Raw genomic sequence first — 22,288 nt, 5'->3', positions numbered from 1 at the left:
AGACATATACAGACACACCTCAGGGCAGTCGCAGGTCTGGTTCCAGGCCACCACAATAAAGCACAAGTTGCAAGAAAGTGAGTCACGTGGAATTTTTGGTTTCCCAGTACCTATAAAAGTTATGTTCACACTATACTGTAGTCTACTAAGGGTGCAATAGCATTACGTCTAAAAAAACAAAGCACATACCTTACTTTAAAAGTGCCTTGTCGCTAAAATATGCTAACCAGCATCTGAGCCTTCAGCGAGTCGTAATCTTTTTTACAACAGTAACATCAAAGATCATTGATCATAGATCACCATGACAAATGTAATAATAATGAAAGAGTTTGACAAATTTTGAGAATTACCAAAATGTGACACAGAGACACAAAGCGAGCAAATGCTCCTGGAAAAATGGCGCGATAGACTTGCTCGGTGCAGAGTTGCCACAAACCTTCAATTTGTAAAAAAACGCAGCATCTACGAAGCACGATGAAGTACAATAAAATGAGGTGTGCCTGTGTGCGTGTGTCCGTGTATATGTGTGTGTACAATGTCTATTTTTTTGCTTATCTAAACACTGACATGAATGCGCATCACATAACCACAAAGCATTAAACCTAGAAGGAATTTTAGGATTCAACTTACTTCAATCCACATTCCTGCCTGGGCTCCTTTGACCTCCAACAAAACATTCTCACTGTAGCCTCTGCTGACCACTGCAAGCTGACCTCAGCATTTTTCAGGAATCACCTTGTCTGAACACCCAGCAGCATTCAAAACTGTTGACAACTTCCTTCATCTTTCAACCGTCTCCAGTCTGGTTTCTATGACCTGCTGCTCTCCTGGGTCTCCTCCTCTCTGTCTTCTATGCAGATTCTTCATCAGTTATGTAGATATTCCCCAGGGATCAGTCCCATTCTCCTCCATCTTCTCACCCAGCACCCCCTTCCTAGGAAATCCATCCGTACCCACACCTCTGCTACTACCTCAACGCTGGCTGTTCACACATTTCCATCTCCCACCCAGACTCCCTCTCTGAGCTCTGCATCTTTGTATCCAAAAGCTCAGTCCACATTTTGTGAATGTCTTAAAGCCACTTCATACTTAGCATATACCCACTCCATATGGACTTTCCCAAATATCCCTTTCCCATCACCAAATCTGACACCCGATATCTTCCATCACTCACCATACAACTGTCCCACCAGGTGACCAAGCTAGACAGCCAACAGTATCTACCTCTGAGTCTGGAGGGAATGATGTACAGATGCTGGAATTGATCATAGCCTTGGGTCTGTAGACTGATAAGTCCAGTGTCATAGATGATGTTCTCCAGAATACGCAGTCTCCCCAACTGAGCTCAGCTCCCAGGAATACCCACTCTGACCAGACTCTCTCTCCTCTCTTACCATCTAAACATTACCCATCCCGCAAAGCCTGGATCAAGTCTCTCCTCTTCCAGAAGGCTCTCCCTGACCACCAAGCCCCCTTGACATCTCCCTCCTCTACACTCAAGCCTCCTACGGCCTCAGACACTTGTGTCGCCTTGTGTATCGAGCCTGGTGCACAGCGGAGCTCCATACATGCCTGGATGGCAGCACAGATGAGGGAGTGAAGGTTATGGTCCTTCATGGTACCTTCGCCTCCCTGACCACATTCTAAGCTCCTTTTATAGATTCCCAATACCTGGAACATTGGATTTCACAGGTATGGTGATCACTTAAGGTTTATAGCTGACTGGAAGTGAGGGTCATAAAAAGATATATAAGATTACTTCATATATTTTTTAATCTTCAGAATTCTCCATTAGCTGAAGCTGCCAATCATGCAGTTGGTCACAGGGAAGTCCCTCTGTCACTAAATTAATAGCATACCAGGAGCCAAGCTCAAGTCCAGCATTTTGCACCCAGTATCTTTATAATGAATAGTCAAATAGGAATTATCATTATCTCTCTTTCATGGATAAGGGACCTACAACTTAGTTTAAGCAATTTGTTCGAGAAAAGTGAGATAGTTACAGAGTGATGACTAGAACCCAGGTCCGTCTGACCTAAGCCCCTTCTCAACAACCACGAGGCTACGTAGCCAAGGACATGGATTTATTTCTGTAAACAGAAGTCTATTCCCACTGTTGAGAGACAACTGAAAATTCCAGCCCTATGGGTCACATGACCTGGTATACAGTAGGCACTCAAAAAATAATCAATCACTGAATGAACGATCATGGGTGATGGGAATGAACTAACATTTTTAAACCAAGTGTGGTGAGTCCAGGCTTCAAAGGCGGCAGTGAGATGCTGCTGAAGATACACCTGGGCTCAAATCACAGCCCCATCACTCGTGACTGTGTCAGGAGCAGGGTGATTAGGAGCAGCTAGTTGAATTCTCTGAGCCTCAGTTTCTTGGTTTGTGAAAATGGAGCTCGAAATATCTCCTCTGAAAGCAGAACTAAGGAAAAACGTGGTATTCAAACGCAAAGTGGCCAACATAGTATGTGACCTGTTGGAAGGGTCGTGATAGTCCCTAATTTTGTGAATATCACTTTCTAAGTGAGTGTGGCCGCTTCCCCAGGCATCCTCCGTGTTGTGGATCCTGTCTTCTGCAATCCCGCGCCTTCCCCAAACTTTGTAGACCACAGCTCGTGGAAGAGGGAAGCCCCAGCCCTCACTGTCATATTACCTCCTTGGACCTGCGTGAGGACGAAGCCATCGCAACAGGAATCACGGTCACAGGCAAGAAGACAGAAGAGATGCACTTCGGTCAGACTGGCTCCTGATGCTGAGAAGGTGACGGGGCTGTACATCCCGGAGAGCACATTTTGGAAACCAGTCTGTTCAAAGCTTTTCTGACCTGTCATGGTGAATTCTTGGCCTGGGGAAAAGGTAGAAAAAAAATTTTTTTTAAGATCTCAAAACAATGCAGAGTTGAGCAGAGCGTGCTGGTCACATGACAGTGGGCCCTCTGACCACACCAGGTACAGGGTGCGGTCCACCGAGATGCTCTCTGTGCCATGAAAATCCTGGGCCTCCCGTGTGTGCAGAGCAATGGAGCCCACCAAAGCCATGGCCCCAAAGCAGCAGACCTAGACAAACACCTACCACACCTTTGAGGGTCTGAAGGGGAGGTGTGGAGGACTGGCATTTATTATGGTTTTTATTATTACCAGCAAATATTTACTGAGCTCTAACTATACACACAGACACCAGGCCACGTGCTTTACCTAGACGGCCTCACTTAATGTTCACTGCCCTTGAGTTCGGTTCGGACCGCTCTGCTGTCACGTGTGTTTCTGTAAGGCAAAGTGGTTTGAACACGTGGTGCCCAGGCAGCTCGGCCGCTGCAATGCTGAGGTTGCACTGGTTGATCTGCAGTGTTCCCAGCTTGTCGCTGCCTTGTGTCATCCAACTACAGGTGAGTGCAGCACATACACGTGCAGCTGAAGGCAGCAAAGCTGCGGAAACACAGGACTGCATGATGCCCGTCAGCCCACGGATTTCCTCTGCCTCAGACCGGCCAGCGGCTCTGTCTTCAGAGTGAGGACGGCCGTTTTCCCTTCCCTTCGTGCATCTGTGTGCCTCAACCTCTTCAGGCCTTCCCCTCCCCCATCAAGCTACACTGCCCTTCACACTTACTGTAGCATTTCTTTGTGATGGATTCAATATGTCTCTTTTTAAAGTTTTGCTAGCATTTTAAATCGGATTGTTATTGTCAGTCCTCTGGCTAGAAGTGGCATGGTTTGAGTTTTGCCTGTCCCTAAGTCTCGTTTTCCCATAAAAGCCCAGTTATTTTTAGAGCATCTTTTTGCAAATATGAGGCTTTTTCAGATATATATATTTCACTATAGCCAACATGTCTGTGCTATTATTATACCCATTTTGCACTTGAGGAAAGAACCTTAACGAGTGAACAGTCTGGCCTAGGTTCACACGGCTGCTGGCGGCAGAAAGAACACCACAGCCTGTGCGCTTGGCCGCCCTGACCTCCCAGTGGCCTGACAGGTCACCAGGTCTTAACCAACACATGCACTTAAAGGTGGTGGAGACCTTACAGCGTGGGAGCAAGAGTGCAAGCTTCAGAACCAGGCGGACCCGAGCGCGAATCCCCGCAGCACCCCTGGCAAGTGAGTTCTTAGGTCCTCCGAGCCTCAGCTTTCCCTTCTGTAACCGGCGAGGATGGTACATAATCCTCACAGATGCTGAGCGGATGAAACGATAGGCTGGACATTAAAAGGCTGAACCATGAGCTTGGCCCTTAGCTGACGCTCAGCAGATACATTACAGGTCTCCAAAAAGCCAGCATCTTCTTCCTCCAAGCCCTCGCTCACGCAGCCCCCCTCTGCCTGACTGTCCTCTAACTGTGCCAGGCCAAGCCCCCGCCCACCCTTCGCCAAAGCCCAGCTTGACTTAAAGGGCCCATCTCCCAGCTTTATACGGTTAGAATTCATCTCCCTCCCTTGATCTCTCTTACATTCTGTCTGTGCCTCCACTAAGGCTCTGTCATCCCTCACGCTACAGTTAAGCCACTGGAGACAGCTACTGCTGCCCCACCAGCTGTGATTCCCCGGACACAGTCCCCGCTCTCACAGCAGGAGTCACAAGCCACGTGTGACTACTCGAAGACCAATTTCAGTTCGTCAGAGTTCATGCTGCAGTAGCCACATTCCAAGTGCTTAGCGGCTACCTGTGGCTACTGGCTGTCATTTTGGACAGCAGAGATTTATTGAGCATTTCCATCCCTGCGGAAAGTTCTACTGCACAGTGCTGCCCTGGATGGTAGGGCCGCGTCTCAGCTCACTGGGCATCCTCCCACAGCCTGCACAGAGGACCGCCTGCTCTGAGATCTGGGCATGGTGGGCTCCTTCTCATCCTTAGTTCCGACATTCCCTTCTCTGAAGTTCCTTCCCTGAGCACCCAAAGCAGCTCGTGTTCATTTTTCTTTTCCTTTCTAAATTGTCATAAAATATACATAACAAACAATTTACCACTTTAACCGTTTTTAAGTGTATAGTTCAGTGGCGTTAAGAACATTCATGATATTGTGCACCATCACCCCATCCACCTCCAGAACTTTTCATCCTCCCAACTCAAACTCTGTCCCCATCAAATACTAACTCCCCACTCCCCCCTCCCCCAGCCCTGAGTAACTACTGTTCCACTTTCTTCTCCATGAATTTGGCTCTTCTAGGTAGCCCACGTCCATCTTTACCCTAAAGTCCTGTTTCATTTTCATCAAAGCACTTATCACCCTCTTGAAGTGCTTTTATTGCTGGACCAATTCCTCTATCAATCAGGGATGCTGTCTGTTTCGATCACAGCGGCATCCACAGCACCTGCGAAGTGTGTATCCTTCCACAGGCACTCAGTAAACATGTATGGGGCGTGCAGTGCTGGGCTCACCCACATGGTGGTGGAGTCCTAGACAACGGAGCAGGTCTGGGAGATGCTCCCTAGTTGGGGGAGGTCGGGCCTACAGTCCTTGGTCCACCCGGATGCAGTGGGACAAGATGCTTCCTGTTTCTAGGCTTCACCTGTGACATGAGGGCTAGATAATCTCCAAGGAACCTTCAGGCCCTGACTTCCTTTGATACTGAAAAATCACATGGCTCCTCCTCCACAGTCAAGGCCACGGACCTTAAGTGGGTATGGACAGAGGACGGCCCTGGAGGATGGACCCAGCTGTCCCATCTTCCAGGTCACTTAAGCGCAGGCCTGTGGAGGGACATGCTGACTGCCTACTGGGTGCCATGGACTGTGCAGGAGACTTTCAGAAACTGTGTCCTTTTCTGCTCAGCTGTGCCACTTTATTCCCACTTTACAGAAAGTAAAATAAAGAAGTTGTTCCTGATCAAAGATAGAACTAGTACGTTGGGAGCGGGGGAATCTAAAGCCAGATCCAGTTTACATCCCTTCTCTTTTCATTACAACAGAACCCAGAATGGCTGGGTCTGTGCATTTTCTGCTTGAAAATATAAAAGGCAAAACAAAACAAAACCAAGAAAAGGCAGAACAAAACAAAAAAAGGCAAAAAACATTTCTGCCCTTGATTTAGCTTGGCAGCAAAGAAGCTTCACGATTTCCCTTGCAATTTTCCCCCAAAGTATAAACTTTCAGGAGACAAGGAGGAGAAAAAAATAACAAACACTTAAAAAGAAATACAATTGCCTTTTTTAAAAAATATGATAAAAGGCCAAAGTAGGGTTTTAAAGAACATTTTTGAGAGGGGTTACTTGTTTTATTTTGGTTTTCCTTTTCAGAAAATAATCTCTGTGCTCTGTCATTTTTCAAAATGGGTAGTAAAAATAATTGGAATAAACACTGGGGCAGAAATTCTAAAACCTGGCCAGAGATCAGAGAAAACCCAGCTCTGCTGGACTCCATTCTCCCAGGGGAGCTCTCATTTCAGACAGGATGGAGGTATTAGGCGAAAGAAGGACCAGAGACAAAAGTACACAGACGCTTGTCCCTGCCGTGGGCTGAGCCTGCTACCGAGGTCGGCCGAGGCCCTGGGCCTGGTCCAAGGCATCCTCTCCATCGCCAGCTGCTCGCAGCGCAATTCTGAAGCTGCTGGGAGCAGGCTGCCTGCCCGGAGCTTCAGACCTAAGGAAGTGACATGCCTGCCACCTTCATTCCAATGCCGCCCCCCGCCCCAGTCCTCGCTCAGGTCCCCTGGCCTATCTTCCAGTCCACAGCCATTGCCTCGGGTCATTGGGAAACTGTTAGCAAGAGTGACAAGGATCGTAGAAGGCCTCCTCTGGCTCTTTACCACACACCACACACTGTTTTAAAAGCATTGCATCATTCTGAAAGCATCCTCATTCCCACCCCCCAACAACCTCAGTTCACCTGCGACTCCTATTTGACTAACGGAATCACAGCAGCCTACAATGTCAAGGAACTTGTCCACCGTCACACACAGCTCGTGGTGGCAGAGCTGGGGTCAACCCCCCAGGTGGGCTCCAGCCCCCTCACCCTTAACCGCAGGAAGCGAGGCCGGGAGAGCGGTGACTAGAAAGGGCATCATAGCTCACGGGCAGAGTGTAGTCGTGAGCCAGGGCTCAGGACCCTGCACTGCTGTCCCCTCTCTTGGCCCTGATGGACAGGGCAGAGTCGTGCAGGCTGTAGGATTCTTGGGAAAGACCCACTGCTTCTTTACAGCGACCGAAAGTATCTCCCTGACCCCCTCTGTGAGGCCGTGTAGGGGAATCAGACGCACTTAGATTCAAACCCAGATCCCCAATTTACTAGCAATGTGACCTTGTGCAACACTCTTAATCTCTCTGAGCCTCAGTTTTCTCATCTGTAAAACAGGGATTATGATCCCATTTTCACCTTCCTTCAAGAATCTCTGTGAGGGTGGAATGAAAGGTGTCTGGGGAAGTGAGCTGTAAACTATAAAACACGAGACGGCTTCGCTACTCAAAGTGCAGTCCAGGGACCAGCTGCTTTGGCGTCCCTGAGAGGTTATTTGATAGGCAAAATCTTGACCTTACCCTGACTTACTGACTCGGCATCTGCAGTGTTACCAGCCCCCAGGTAACGTGCATACACACTGCAGCCGGGGAGGTCCTGAGTGCAGGGCAGGGAGAGACAAGAGCTTGGAGGTCTGGCTGCTTATGAGAAGGTCTGACAGCTTCCGGGGAGGGTGGACAGGAAAGGGAGAGGGGAGTGAAGCTCCGTGAGATGGAGGGCCAGGATGGGCAGCTGCAGGGAGCCCAGGGCCTATGGCCCTGCTGGGGACACCCCCCTATCACAGGCAGCCACATGAGCTTGCACAGGGCACACGGTGTGGACTCAGCTGGCCTCTGCCCGCAGCCTTCATGTCTGCTCTGCAACTGAATCGCTCACCTGCAGGATGGGCCTCCCTGTCCCTTGCGCTGGGGGCAGCGTGGCTCCTCTCTAAACGTGTCCTGCGGGAAAGCAGCCCCAGACACTGAACAGGCTAAGACACTGGGGCCCCGAGCTACCCAGCTCATCAACCTACCCTTTTTCAGGTACACAGCTGGAGAGTCTCCACCCCTGCTCCTCGCTTTCACCTGGCACATCAGACTTCCAAAGCTGGTGGCCTCCGAGGTCCCCAGTGCATCTTCCTCCTAAACGTGGAAAGAGGCTGAATTACTGTCCGGTGACACTTAACAATTAAATTCAACAAACATTTATTAAAACTCTAACCAAAGCTAGGCACGGGGCTTACAAAGATAAATAGAAGATTCCTGCTCCTTAGTTTCTCCCCAGCTATTGAAGCACACAGACATGTAAGCCGTAAATTCCAGCCCAGAGTGTTAGCTGCAAAGACATGTGTAATAAAAGAGGAGATAATTACCCCTGAAGAAGGAGTGGTTAACTCTATTGAGAAAGGGGAGCTAGAAAATTTTCCCAGAAAAAGTGAATCTGGGTGGGGTTCTGACGTGTAAATAAGAGTTTGTCAGGTGGAAACAAGAGAAGGGGGATTGTAAGCAGAAGAAACGGCAGAGATCGAGACCTGGGATCCCGTGGGTGTTTTCATTAACTAGGTCTAGTTGTTCTCAGGGACTGTCAGTTATGAGAGGGGTGTGATGGGAGGAGAGAGAGAGAGAGGGAGAGAGAGAGAGAGAGAGAGAGGGTCCAGCCCAGGGAAGACCTTGTTTGGCACACAGCTTGTACACAGGGAGGATCAGGGGAAGGTTCTTTAGCCTGGAAATGGGGAGGTCAGGCTTCTAAAGATCTTGCTGTTTTCCAGTGCCTCTGACCCCTAGGTCCAGAGCTCTTGCTGGGTGGGCGTGGTAGGCTAAATCTGTATCAATTTCTGTCTTGTTTCTAGTATTTTGCCCCCTCCCTGCCCCCACCCCCTGCAAAGTTGCCCAACTTTGAGTTTCCCAGTTCAATTTTGGGAATTTGGGGAGGGCAGAGGCTAAAACAAAGGCTATTTGAAGGCAACAGTTCTCCTTGCTTTTTGAAAAAAACCCAAACTCACTGAACGGATGATGGTCTGAGGAGGGAAGAAGGGCCTTTGAGGAGGCGGGATTCCTGCAGACTGACAAGGACCTGAGTCTTGGGTCCCAGATTACAGGAGCCCTGGCCCCGTCTGCAGTCAGGCTCTGCTGGGTGGTGGCGGGCACTGAGGGAGGGGGCGGAAGGAACCCAAAGCACGGGGCCCCTGCCTCAGCAAGAGTCCCTTCCCCACCCCGAGCCTGGCCCAGACCCAGCGGTGCCAAGGGGCCTGAAGTCGGCTCCTGGGACCGTGGCCTCGGCTCTGGGCTGAGTGGACCGATCCCTCACGGTCAAAGGCACTGCAGGGCCCCGGCCTCGGAGAGGAGCCTTACTAATGGTTGAGATGGAATCCCCGTCGACCTGATGTGTGGATAAGACACTAACAACCATGGTGACGACTAGGACAAAGGTCATTGAGCATTTCCTCTGCAGCAGAAACTGTCCTGTGAGTTTTCCCATGTATGACTTCACAACAGTCCTGTGACGCGGGTGCCGTTATTACCCCATATTTATGGGGGCTCTGAGGAACCAAGGTGCAAAAGAGCAACAAGCAAGTAGTGGGACTGGGACTTGAACCCAGGCAACCTGGCTCCAGAGTCGCCTTCTAACTACTCTCCCTGTAAGACAGTATCTCTCGTGGGCTGAGGGGTTGAAGTTAGAGTTAGTTCTTCTTTTGCCTTTTTTAATAAAATGAAACATTGTATATCTTGTAGACTAAAATCCACACTTACTGAGCAAGCACCTGTCAGCAGAGGATCAGATGATCAATAATCTAAGATATTTACTCACAGAAATGCCAGGTGCTTAGTAAGCGCTCAACAAATGTCAGCTCTTTCTGTTATTTTTAATTCTATAAGCTGGTTCTGATCCCTTAGGGAAACACAAGTAGCAGACGTTCTTTAGATCAGGGATTCCCAAGGATGTGACAGTTGCCTAGGGAACCACTGTCACTGACAGCTGTGACCCTCAGACCACAAAGGACCTGACAGAAGTCTGGACAGAGGTGTCCCATTATTAGCAGAATCACTCACCATGGACCAGCCAAGATGCGGGAGCACCACCTGGACCCTGATAACAAATAAGCCCAGCCTGTCTGCACTGTCCCAGGGCAGGAGAGGTGACACTGAGAGCACGGCTCAGTATTGACCTTAATGGGTTAAGGTGGTGAGTTCTTGCTGAGTGTCACCAGTCTACTAGCCCATCCTCCCTCCCCCACCCCACCCCCTTTTCCCCCTGATATATCTTAAGGCAGGTCTGAATCATGATCGCAAAAACAAACAAAGACACCGTCATCCTCCTCAAAATGCTTTAAACTCAAAGAAGTGAACGTGTCCTCAGCAATCTACTGTGTGTATGGAGTTAGTCTCTCAGATCCTCACCAGACTCCATCTTACCGATGACGAGACAGAGGTTAAGGAACCTGCACATGGTAAACAGCCCCAAAATGACAGGGTTGAGATTCAATCCAAGACAGCTCCCTACTTTTCTCAAGATCCTACAGCTCCAGGCCCCATCTTGAGTCCTAAAATTCAGGGGTCCACCTTCCATGCGGTTTCTGGGCTGTCACTTATGAATATGCACTTGCACACAAGCACTGGTACCTGGTGCTGATGCAAAACTGCTAACAGGGGACTTCCCTGGTGATACAGTGGTTAAGAATCCACCTGCCAATGCAGGGGACACGGGTTCGAGCCCTGGTCTGGGAAGATCCCACATGCCGAGGAGCAACTAAGCCCATGCGCCACAACTACTGAACCTGCGCTCTAGACCCCATGAGCCACAACTACTGAGCCCGTGTGCTACAACTACTGAAACCCGTGCGCCTAGAGCCCGTGCTCCACAACAAGAGAAGTCACTGCAATGAGAAGCCCGCACACTGCAACTAAGAGTGGCCCCCACTCGCCACAACTAGAGAAAGCCCACATGCAGCAACGAAGACCCAACGCAGCCAAAAATAAATAAATAAAATAAATAAATGTATTTTAAAAAAAACTGCTAACAAATCTATATGCCCTTAAATGTGAGATAAATGAGGTCCATGCAAAGAATGGATTGGTATGTTGCCATTAAAAAGAACAAGGGTCATTTTTTAGATACAGAAAGATAAATATTATGTAAGAAAATCAAGGTAGAAAAGAATATGTATTGTAAAATATTAGCATGTAAACAAAATGTTTTTATATAATAAACACTTATAAACACATAGAAATGTTCTGGAAGGATCCATAAGGAATGGAGGAGTGAAAATGGAGATTTGCATGTGGCTAAGAGTTAGGAAGTTAGGAGAATTGCTTTTCACTGCATACCTTTCTGTCCTAATTCATGGTAACAATGAAATTGCTGATACCCGACCAGCTTTCACTTACTGAAACAGCAATTTCATGTGGTTCTAACTAATATTTAACTTTCTTTTCCGTTTTAAGCCATAGTCATGTTTTACTTCTACAATAGGAAGGAATGCTGGGGTCTGGGGCTCAGAGAGACAGATGGTATTTTGGTCTCTGGACAATGTCCTGGTGTGTCCAGTGGCCCAAGCTACCCAATGAGATAAGCAGGTGGGGGACAGAAGGAGGGGGCTCATCACTGAAATCCTCTTCTGATGGATCTGTCTGGAAATGGTGCTGCTCAGATAAACAGTCCCTAAGTTAACTTCATCCTGAGCCATCACTGGTCCTCTGCAGTTTCAATTTCCCAAAGTCCCATCGTTTTGAAGAAATGGAGGTAACGTGGGATCAGCTACTGACAATCTCATTCCATCACCTGATCAAAGTGGTGTCAATTCAATCAGGGCATGTCTGATGTAGGACAAGAGACAGACCCACCATGCAGCTGCCACGACTCACCCGACCAGAAGTTGTGCAGACGAAGTTGTCACTTGCCCAAGCATAGAAATCGCAGGAGACTTCTGATCCCACCGTGGACACCGTGAGGAAGCTGCAAGTTTCATCTAGTGCACAGTCTGCAAGCACCATGGGACAGTCACCCACCAGTCCCTCAGGAGATGCTGAGGACAGACGGACACATACCCCTACTCCCTGCCCCCCGAAACACACACACACACACACACACACACACACACACACACAGTAACATGGGTTACAATGACTATTCATGGAGGACTGGAGGATTATGAGACAATGCTCGTAAAGATGAATACTCAATAAGTGGTAGCTGTTATTACCCATCCCTGGCCTGACCGCTGAAATAAACAGATACATCTCCTGATCTGGACGAAATGCTCTACAAGGAACGAATGTCCTTCAATTCTGCTCCCTAACATCTGGCAGAGCCTCGTTCTTGGCAGGTGGTGGATGCACTATAAACTTCTAACTGAAATTATGAGTTGGATGCACATTTTGAGAATCAAGTGATTTACAAAGTATTTTTTATACCGTATATTTGATGATCATTTCAAGGGTTGTACTTGATGTGTCTTGCAAGATCAGCACAGCATATTCGTACGGCACCACCCAGGTGCCCGGCCCCTCACCTGCCAAGCACTGCGTCAGTGAGGACTCAGAACCGGGAACTTCGGACTTGACCAGCACAGCGACATCTGCATCGAAGATCACCTTAGATTCTGGGAGCTTCTCAAATTTCCTCATCACTGAAAGGAAAGCAAATCTATGAGATTTGACTCTGAGGGGTCTGGGGCCACTGCAGAGAAGCCAAAAAGAGTTTTAGGTCAAGAAATCACTTCCCACTCACAGCCCTTGGTCACACAGGTGTTCCAAAAAGAGAAATTCCCTTTTAAGCGTAGTTCCAGAATGCTGCCTCATGGCTAATACTGACAGCTGTAACTTGCCATGTCTCCTTTTTCCACCTCATTGTCAGGAAGTAAGAAGAATAATTTAATATTGTATTAGTCCTCACAACTCCCTTTTTCACATTGATATTGATTTTCTATCTAAATTTATATTTCCTTGTCCTTATCTTTTTTTTTTTTTTTTTTTGCAGTACGCGGGCCTATCACTGCTGTGGCCTCTCCCATTGCGGAGCACAGGCTCCAGACGCACAGGCTCAGCAGCCATGGCTCACGCGCCCAGCCGCTCCGTGGCATGTGGGATCTTCCCGGACTGGGGCACGAACCCGTGTCCCCTGCATCGGCAGGCGGACTCTCAACCACCGCACCACCAGGGAAGCTCATTGTCCTTATCTTTGAATGCTAATGATATCTCATAATTATTTTATGTATAATTCTATAAATAAAATTTTTATTTATAATGATATCTCATATTTATTTTAAAACAACTTGTCCACTTTCTGGAAAGAAGTAAGTTATTTTTAAAAGACAAATAAAACATGTGCACATGGGTTCACGTAAGTCTGAAAATGTGTCATGAGGCTCAGATATGTTTATGATAGTATTTGTTTAAATATGTTAGCATCTGTTTTCCCAGGTACCATCAACACACCTGAGCTCCTATCTGTAGGAATGACACAGTCACATGCTCATGGAACTAGATAAGAGAGGAGAAAGAAATAAAATTTCTCAAGGCTGTGAGACTTAGAACTCACTTTTCACCAAGCAAAAAGCACTGCATGTAACTCTCAAGGAATGAGACTTATCTGACAAGCCAAAATGCCCAAGAGTGTCAATATTTTGCAGGTAACTATCAAAAACAAACCCTGAAGTGCATGAGTACTAGTTTTTTGCAGACATGATTATAAACATGTACGTAAGTCCTCATTCTCACACACATCCACTGCTTTATAAAAGAGACCATGTCTGAGTTGGTTTTCATCATGTCAATAAATTCAAAGCCATCCAAAGCAATATATTCTCAGTTTTCATAATAAGTGCAGAAAAAAGTTTATTACCTTTGGAGTGGGAATGGGAGACGGCAACATTAATATAATAGAAATGGCATGTATTAAGCCTTCAAAAATCTTGATATAAAAAATTCTAATTTTGAGAGGACCTTCAAGATGGCAGAGGAGTAAGACGTGGAGATCACCTTCCTCCCCACAAATACATCAAAAATAAATCTACATGTGGAACAACTCCTACACAACACCTACTGAATGCTGGCAGAAGACCTCAGACCTCCCAAAAGGCAAGAAACTCCCCACGTACCTGGGGTAGGGCAAAAGAAAAAAGCAAAAACAGAGAAAAAAGAATAGGGATGGGACCTGCCCCTCTGGGAGGGAGCTGTGAAGGAGGAAAGGTTTCCATGCACTAGGAAGCCCCTTCACTGGTGGAGACGGGGGTGAGCAGGGGGGAAGCTTCAGAGCCATGGAGGAGAGCGCAGCCACAGGGGTGCGGAGGGCAAAGCAGAGAGATTCCTGCACAGAGGATCGGTGCCGACCGGCACTCACCAGCCTGAGAGGCTTGTCTGCTCACACTCCAGGGCAGGCGGGGGCTGGGAGCTGAGGCTCGGGCTTCGGAGGTCGGATCCCAGGAAGAGGACTGGGGTTGGCTGCGTTAACACAGCCTGAACAGGCTAGTGCACCACAGCTAGCCAAGAGGGAGTCCGGGAAAAACTCTGGACCTGCCTAAGAGGCAAGACACCATTGTTTCTTGGTGTGCGAGGAGAGGGGATTCAGAGCACAGCCTAAACGAGCTCCAGAGATGGGTGTGAGCTGCGGCTATCAGCACAGACACCGGAGACAGGCATGAGATGCTAAGGCTGCTGCTGCAGCCACCAAAAAGCCTGTGTGTGAGAGCAGGTCACTCTCCACACCTCCCCTCCCAGAAGCCTGTGCAGCCCACCACTGCCAGGGTCCCATGACTCAGGGACAACTTCCCCAGGAGAATGCACGGCGCAACTCAGGCTGCTGCAATGTCACGCTGGCCTCTGCTGCTGCAGGCTCGCCCCACACTCCGTGCCCCTCCCTCCTCCCGGCCTGAGTGAGCCAGAGACCCCGAATCAGTGGCTCCTTTAACCCCGTCCTGTCTGAGCGAAGAACAGACGCCCTCCAGCGACCTACACGCAGAGGCGGGGCCAAATCCAAAGCTGAGCCCCTGGGAGCTGTGCTAACAAAGAAGAGAAAGGGAAATCTCTCCCAGCAGCCTCAGAAGCAGCGGATTAAATCTCAACAGTCAACTCCATGTACCCTGCATCTGTGGAATACCTGAATAGGCAACGAATCAGCCCAAAATTGAGGTGGTGGACTTTGAGAGCAACTGTAGACTTGGGCTTTGCTGTATGCAACTGATTAGTTTCTGATTTTTATGTTTATCTCAGTATAGTTCTTAGTGCTTGTTATCATTCTGGATTTGTTTCTTGGTTTCCTTGCTCTCTTTTTTTATTACTTTTTAAATTTTTTATTATATATATATTTTTTTATTTCAATAACTTTATTTTATTTTTCTGTCTTTTTTTCTCCCTTTTTTTCTGAGCTGTGTGGCTGACAGGGTCTTGGTGTTCTGGCTGGGTGTCAGTCCTGAGCCTCTGAGGTGGGAGAGCCAAGTTCAGGACATTGCTCCACCAGAAACCTCCTGGTCCCACGTAATATCAGTCAGCGAGAGCTCTCCCAGAGATCTCCATCTCAAAGCTAAGACCCAGCTCCACTCAACGACCAGCAAGCTCCACTGCTGGACACCCCATGCCAAACAGCTAGCAAGACAGGAACACAACCCCACCCATTAGCAGAGAGGTTGCCTAAAATCATAATAAGTTCAAAGACACCCCAAAACACACCACCGGGGGCAGTCCTGCCCACCAGAAAGACAAGATCCAGCCTCATCCACCAGAACACAGGCACCAGTCCCCTCCACCAGGAAGCCTACACAACCCACTGAACCAACCTCACCCACTGGGGGACAGACACCAAAAACAACGGGAACTATGAACCTGCAGCCTGCGAAAAGAAGACCCCAAACACAGTAAGTTTAGCAAAATGAGAAGACAGAGAAATACACAGCAGATGAGGGAGCAAGGTAAAAACCCACCAGACCAAACAAATGAAGAGGAAATAGGCAGTCTACCTGAAAAACAATTCAGAGTAATGATAGTAAACATGATGCAAAATCTTGGAAATAGAATGGAGAAAATACAAGAAATGTTTAACAAAGACCTAGAACTATAGAGCAAACAATGATGAAAAAAACAATAAATGAAATTGAAAATTCTCTAGAAGGAATCAATAGCAGGATAACTGAGGCAGAAGAACGGATAAGTGACCTGGAAGATAAAATGGTGGAAATAACTACTGCAGAGCAGAATAAAGAAAAAAGAATGAAAAGAATTGAGGACAGTCTCAGAGACCCCTGGGACAACATTAAACACACAAACATTCAAATTATAGGGGTCCCAGAAGAAGAAGAGAAAAAGAAAGGGACTGAGAAATATTTGAAGAGATTATAGTTGAAAACTTCCTTAATATGGGAAAGGAAATAGTCAATCAAGTCAAGGAAGCATACAAAGTCCCATACAGGATAAATCCAAGGAGAAACATGCCAAGACACATATTAATCAACCTACCAAAAAATAAATACAAAGAAAAGATATTAAAAGCAGCAAGGGAAAAACAACAAATAACATACAAGGGAATCCCCATAAGGTTAACAGCTGATCTTTCAGCAGAAACTCTGCAAGTCAGAAGGGAGTGGCAGGACATATTTAAACTGATGAAAGGGAAAAACATACAACCAAGACTACTCTACCCAGTAAGGATCTCATTCAGATTTGATAGACAAATTAAAACATTTACAGACAAGCAAAAGCTAAGAAAATTCAGCACCACCATGCTAGCTTTACAACAAATGCGAAAGGAACTTCTCTAGGCAGGAAACACAAGAGAAGGAAAAGATGTACAAAAACAAACCCAAAACAATTAAGCAAATGGTAATAGGAATATACATATCGATAATTACCTTATATGTAAATGGATAAAATGCTCCAACCAAAAGTCATAGACTGTCTGAATGGATACAAAAACAAGACCCATATATATGCTGTCTACAAGAGACCCACTTCAGACCTAGGGACGCATATGGCCTAAAAGTGAGAGGATGGAAAAAGATATTCCATGGAAACGGAAATCAAAAGAAAGCTGGAGTAGCAATACTCATATCAGATAAAATAGACTTTAAAGTAAAGACTGTTACAAGAGACAAAGAAGGACACTACATAATGATCAAGGGATCAATCCAAGAAGAAGATATAACAACTGTAAATATTTATGCACCCAACATAGGAGCACCTCAATACATAAGGCAAATGCTAACAGCCATAAAAGGGGAAATGGACAGTAACAAAATAATAGTAAAGGACTTTAACACCCCACTTTCACCAATGGACAGATCATCCAAAATGAAAATAAATAAGGAAACACAAGCTTTAAATGACACATTAAATAAGATGGACGTAATGGATATTTATAGGACATTCCATCCAAAAACAACAGAATACACTTTCTTCTCAAGTGCTCAGGGAACATTCACCAGGATAGATCATATCTTGGGTCATAAATCAAGCCTTGGTAAATTTAAGAAAATTGAAATCATATCAAGTATCTTTTCCAACCACAACTCTATGAGACTAGACATCAATTACAGGAAGAAAACTGTAAAAAATACAAACACATGGAGGCTAAACAATACACTACTAAATAACCAAGAGATCACTAAAGAAATCAAAGAGGATTTCAAAAACTACCTAGAAACAAATGACAATGAAAACACAACAACCCAAAACCTATGGGATGCAGCAAAAGCAGTTCTAAGAGGGAAGTTTACAGCAATACAATCCTACCTCAAGAAACAAGAAAAATCTCAAACAACCTAACTTTAAACCTAAAGCAATTACAGAAAGAAGAACAAAAAAAAACCCCAAGTTAGCAGAAGGAAAGAAATCATAAAGATGAGATCAGAAATAAATGAAAAAGAAATGAAGGAAACGATTGTAAAGATCAATAAAACTAAAAGCTGGTTCTTTCAGAAGATAAACAAAATTGATAAACCATTAGCCAGACTCATGAAGAAAAAAAGAGACAAGAACTCAAATCAACAGAATTAGAAATGAAAAAAGAGAAGTAACAACTGACACTGCAGAAATACAAAGAATCATGAGAGATTACTACAAGCAACTATATGCCAATAAAATGGACAAATTATTAAAAAAGCACAACCTTCTAAGACTGAACCAGGAAGAAATAGAAAATATGAACCAACCAATCACAAGCACTTAAAATGAAACTGTGATTAAAAATGTTCCAACAAACAAAAGCCCAGGACCAGATGGCTTCACAGGCGAATTCTATCAAACATGTACAGAAGAGCTAACACCTATCCTTCTCAAACTCTTCCAAAATATAGCAGAGGGAAGAACACTCCCAAACTCATTCTATGAGGCCACCATCACCCTGATACCAAAACCAGACAAAGATGTCACAAAAAAAGAAAACTACAGGCCAATATCACTGATGGACATAGATGCAAAAATCCTCAAGAAAATACTAGCAAACAGAATCCAACAGCACATTAAAAGGATCATACACCATGATCAAGTGGGATTTATCCCAGGAATGCAAGGATTCTTCAATATATGCAAATCAATCAATGTGATAAACCATATTAACAAATTGAAGGAGAAAAACCATATGATCATCTCAATTGATGCAGAGAAAGCTTTTGACAAAATTCAACACCCATTTAGGATAAAACCCATCCAGAAAGTAGGCATAGAGGGAGCTTACCTCAACATAATAAAGGCCATATATGACAAATCCACAGCCAACATCATTCTCAATGGTGAAAAACTGAAACCATTTCCGCTAAGATCAGGAATAAGACAAGGTTGCCCACTCTCACTGTTATTATTCAACATAGTTTTGGAAGTTTTAGCCACAGCAATCAGAGAAGAAAAAGAAATAAAAGGAATACAAATCAGAAAAGAAGAACTAAAACTGTCACTGTTTGCAGATGACATGGTACTATACATAGAGAATCCTAAAGATGCTACCAGAAAACTACTAGAGCTAATCAATGAATTTAGTAAAGTAGCAAGATACAAAATTAATGCACAGAAATCTCTTGCATTCCTACACACTAATGATGAAAAATCTGAAAGAGAAATTAAGGAAACACTCCCATTTACCATTACAACAAAAGGAATAAAATACCTAGGAATAAACCTACCTAAGGAGACAAAAGACCTGTTTGTAGAAAACTATAAGACACTGATGAAAGAAATTAAAGATGATAGAAACAGATGGAGATATATACCATGTTCTTAGATTGGAAGAATCAACATTGTGAAAATGACCATACTACCCAAAGCAATCTACAGATTCAATGCAATCCCTATCAAACTACCAATAGCATTTTTCACAGAACTAGAACAAAACATTTCACAATTTGTATGGAAACACAAAAGACCCCAAACAGCCAAATCAATCTTGAGAAAGAAAAACGGAGCTGGAGGAATCAGGCTCCCTGATGTCAGACTATACTACAAAGCTACAGTAATCAAGACAGTATGGTACTGGCACAAAAACAGAAATATAGATCAATGGAACAGGATAGAAAGCCCAGAGATAAACCCACGAACATATGGTCACCTTATCTTTGATAAAGGAGGTAAGGATATACAGTGGAGAAAAGACAGCCTCTTCCATAAGTGGTGCTGGGAAAACTGGACAGCTACATGTAAAAGAATGAAATTAGAACAGTCCCTAACCCCATACACAAAAATAAACTCAAAATGGATCAAAGACCTAAATGTAAGGCCAGACACAATAAAACTCTTAGAGGAAAACATAGGCAGAACACTCTATGACATAAATCACAGCAAGATCCTTTTTGGCCCACCTCCTACAGAAATGGAAATAAAAACAAAAATAAACAAATGGGACCTAATGAAATGTAAAACCTTTTGCACAGCAAAAGAAACCATAAACAAGATGAAAAGACAGTACTCAGAATGGGAGAAAATGTTTGCAAACAAAGCAACTGACAAAGGATTCATCTCCAAAATATACAAGCAGCTCATGCAGCTCAATATCAAAAAAACAAACAACCCAATCCAAAAATGGGCAGAAGGCCTAAATAGACACTTCTCCAAAGAAGATATACAGATTGCCAACAAACACATGAAAGGATGCTCAACATCACTAATCGTTAGAGAAATGCAAATCAAAACTACAGTGAGGTATCACCTCACACCAGTCAGAATGGCCATCATCAAAAATTCTACAAACAATAAATGCTGGAGAGGGTGTGGAGAAAAGGAACCCTCTTGCACTGTTGGTGGAAATGTAAATTGGTACAGCCAGTATGGAGAACAGTATAGAGGTTCCTTAAAAAACTAAAAACAGAATTACCATATGACCCAGAAATCCCAGTACTGGGCATATACCCTGAGAAAATCATAAATCAAAAAGAGTCATGTAACACAATGTTCACTGCAGCACTATTTACAATAGCCAGGACGTGGAAGCAATCTAAGTGTCCACTGACAGATGAATGGATAAAGAAGATGTGGCACATATATACAATGGAATATTACTCAGCCATAAAAAGAAATGAAATTGAGTAATTTGTAGTGAGGTGGATGGACCTAGAGTCTGTCATACAGAGTGAAGTAAGTCAGAAAGAGAAAAACAAATACCATATGCTAACACATATATATGGAGTCTAAAAAAAAAGAAAAAAGGAAAAGTTCTGGAGAACTTAGGGGAAGGACAGGAATAAAGATGCAGACATAGAGAATGGACTTGAGAACATGAGGAAGGGGGAAGGGTAAGCTGGCACGTAGTGAGAGAGTGGCATAGACATATACACTACCAAACGTAAAATAGATAGCTAGTGGGAAGCAGCCGCATAGCACAGGGAGATCAGCTCAGTGCTTTGTGACCACCTAGAGGGGTGGGAGGGAGACACAAAAGGGAGGGGCTATGGGGATATATGTATACATATAACTGATTCACTTTGTGATACAGCAGAAACTAACACAACATTGTAAAGCAATTATACTCCAATAAAGATGTTAAAAAACAAATTCTAATTTTACAAAGTGGTCCTTCATTGATCATTGAAGTTGCCAAGTTCATGTGCTCAGCCCATACTCAGTCCCTCCGCTCTCATCTCCTCCTCTCTTTTTTATTTTTTATACTCCTTGTTATCTTATTTATAGGGACCAGAAGCTGCAGTCCAGCAAACACCACGTTATAGGCAGCCAGTGTCCCTGAGGCCTCGTTGGTATGGACCAGCAGCTTACAGCATTCTAGGAGACTAAATAAAATTTGAAACGTTTTTCAGTTTCCAATTAAAATCTTCTCAGGAACCATAAATGGTGTAAGTTTAGCACTTCAGTTAGAGAATCTGCTGGTTTTCACACAAGGGACACCTTGGTGATGGAGGTCCTGACATTTCAGAGTTCTGTGAAGAAGCTCATTGACAAATAGAACAGAAACAATTTATGAACTGAGCTACCAATGATTCCATGGAATATTGAGTTAGTGTGCAGATTTATACATTCTGTTGGTGTAATCTGCCACATGCCCTACAGATAGTTACGAACTTACATACATAACAGATATTTACAAATGTTTTGGGGAAAGTATAAAGGGTCAGCATCTGGGCACATCGCTCTATTTGATCATGATTCCGCACAGTGTACTGTGGCTATTTATGTGCCTGTCTCTTTCCAAGACAAGGATAATGTTCTGATGATATGTGAACACCCGCCAGCTAGGATAGTGACAGATATATACTAGTTTCCTACTTATTGGATGGACGGATGACTGCCAAAATCATTACAACACCAGGAAACCAGGGCAGAGCGTTATGAAGACGGTGTAATTCCAATGGTAGGCGTATTCCTCTGTTTGAGCACTTGACATGGAATATGAAGTCTTTGGTGTGGACCAACAAAGGGCAGAACTAGAAAACTGGATCTAGAGTTAAAGGGAAGATGAGCTTGAAATATTTCCACCGGCCAAGGTCTAAACAAAGGGTTTACCACAGGCAATGTCAGAAAGATCAAGGGGGCCACGCTGAAGGTACAGCAGAGAGAGATAAGGTGTGGAGGCGGCTGGCAATGGGGAAGGGGCACTAGCTCTGGAGTCAGCCAGTCCTGAGGCCACCGCCCTCACCAGCTCTGTGTCCCGGGCATGTCTCAGCCTCTGAGAGTCTCAGCTGCCTGGTGTGAGGAATAAACAGAGCAGCACGGAGTACCCGGTACCAACTCAGGAAATGCTGGGTCCCTCTGCCCCCTGCAGGGACACCCCGCCTCGGTGTCAGGGCTTGTCAGACTGGCTGCAGGAATTCAGGTGGTGGGAGAATCCCTTTCCCTGATGACCTTTAGGAAATAGTTCCAAAGAAGCCCAGATAATTAGAGCCATTCATTCATTGTGTCGACAAGACAAGCGCCAGCTACTCTCGAATAGAA

General features: G+C 45.3%; 1 protein-coding gene across 1 annotated transcript in view; it reads right to left on the bottom strand.

The window, feature by feature from the left end:
• The window catches only part of TG (thyroglobulin), a 241,822-nt gene that overhangs the window by 165,845 nt on the left and 53,689 nt on the right, over positions 1–22,288 (bottom strand). Inside the window, exons 23-26 of the mRNA XM_030875854.2 lie at positions 12,442–12,558; positions 11,795–11,910; positions 7,966–8,074; positions 2,665–2,856 (exon numbers count right to left, since the gene is read on the bottom strand). Of these exons, the coding sequence (XP_030731714.2) occupies positions 2,665–2,856; positions 7,966–8,074; positions 11,795–11,910; positions 12,442–12,558 (534 nt within the window). The remainder of the gene's footprint in view (positions 1–2,664; positions 2,857–7,965; positions 8,075–11,794; positions 11,911–12,441; positions 12,559–22,288) is intronic.

Source organism: Globicephala melas, chromosome 17 (genome assembly GCF_963455315.2).
Source record: "Globicephala melas chromosome 17, mGloMel1.2, whole genome shotgun sequence".
In the NCBI taxonomy this organism is placed as follows: domain Eukaryota; kingdom Metazoa; phylum Chordata; class Mammalia; order Artiodactyla; family Delphinidae; genus Globicephala; species Globicephala melas.
Note: the sequence above shows the minus strand (reverse complement) of the source record. Positions and strands in the feature narration are given on the sequence as shown.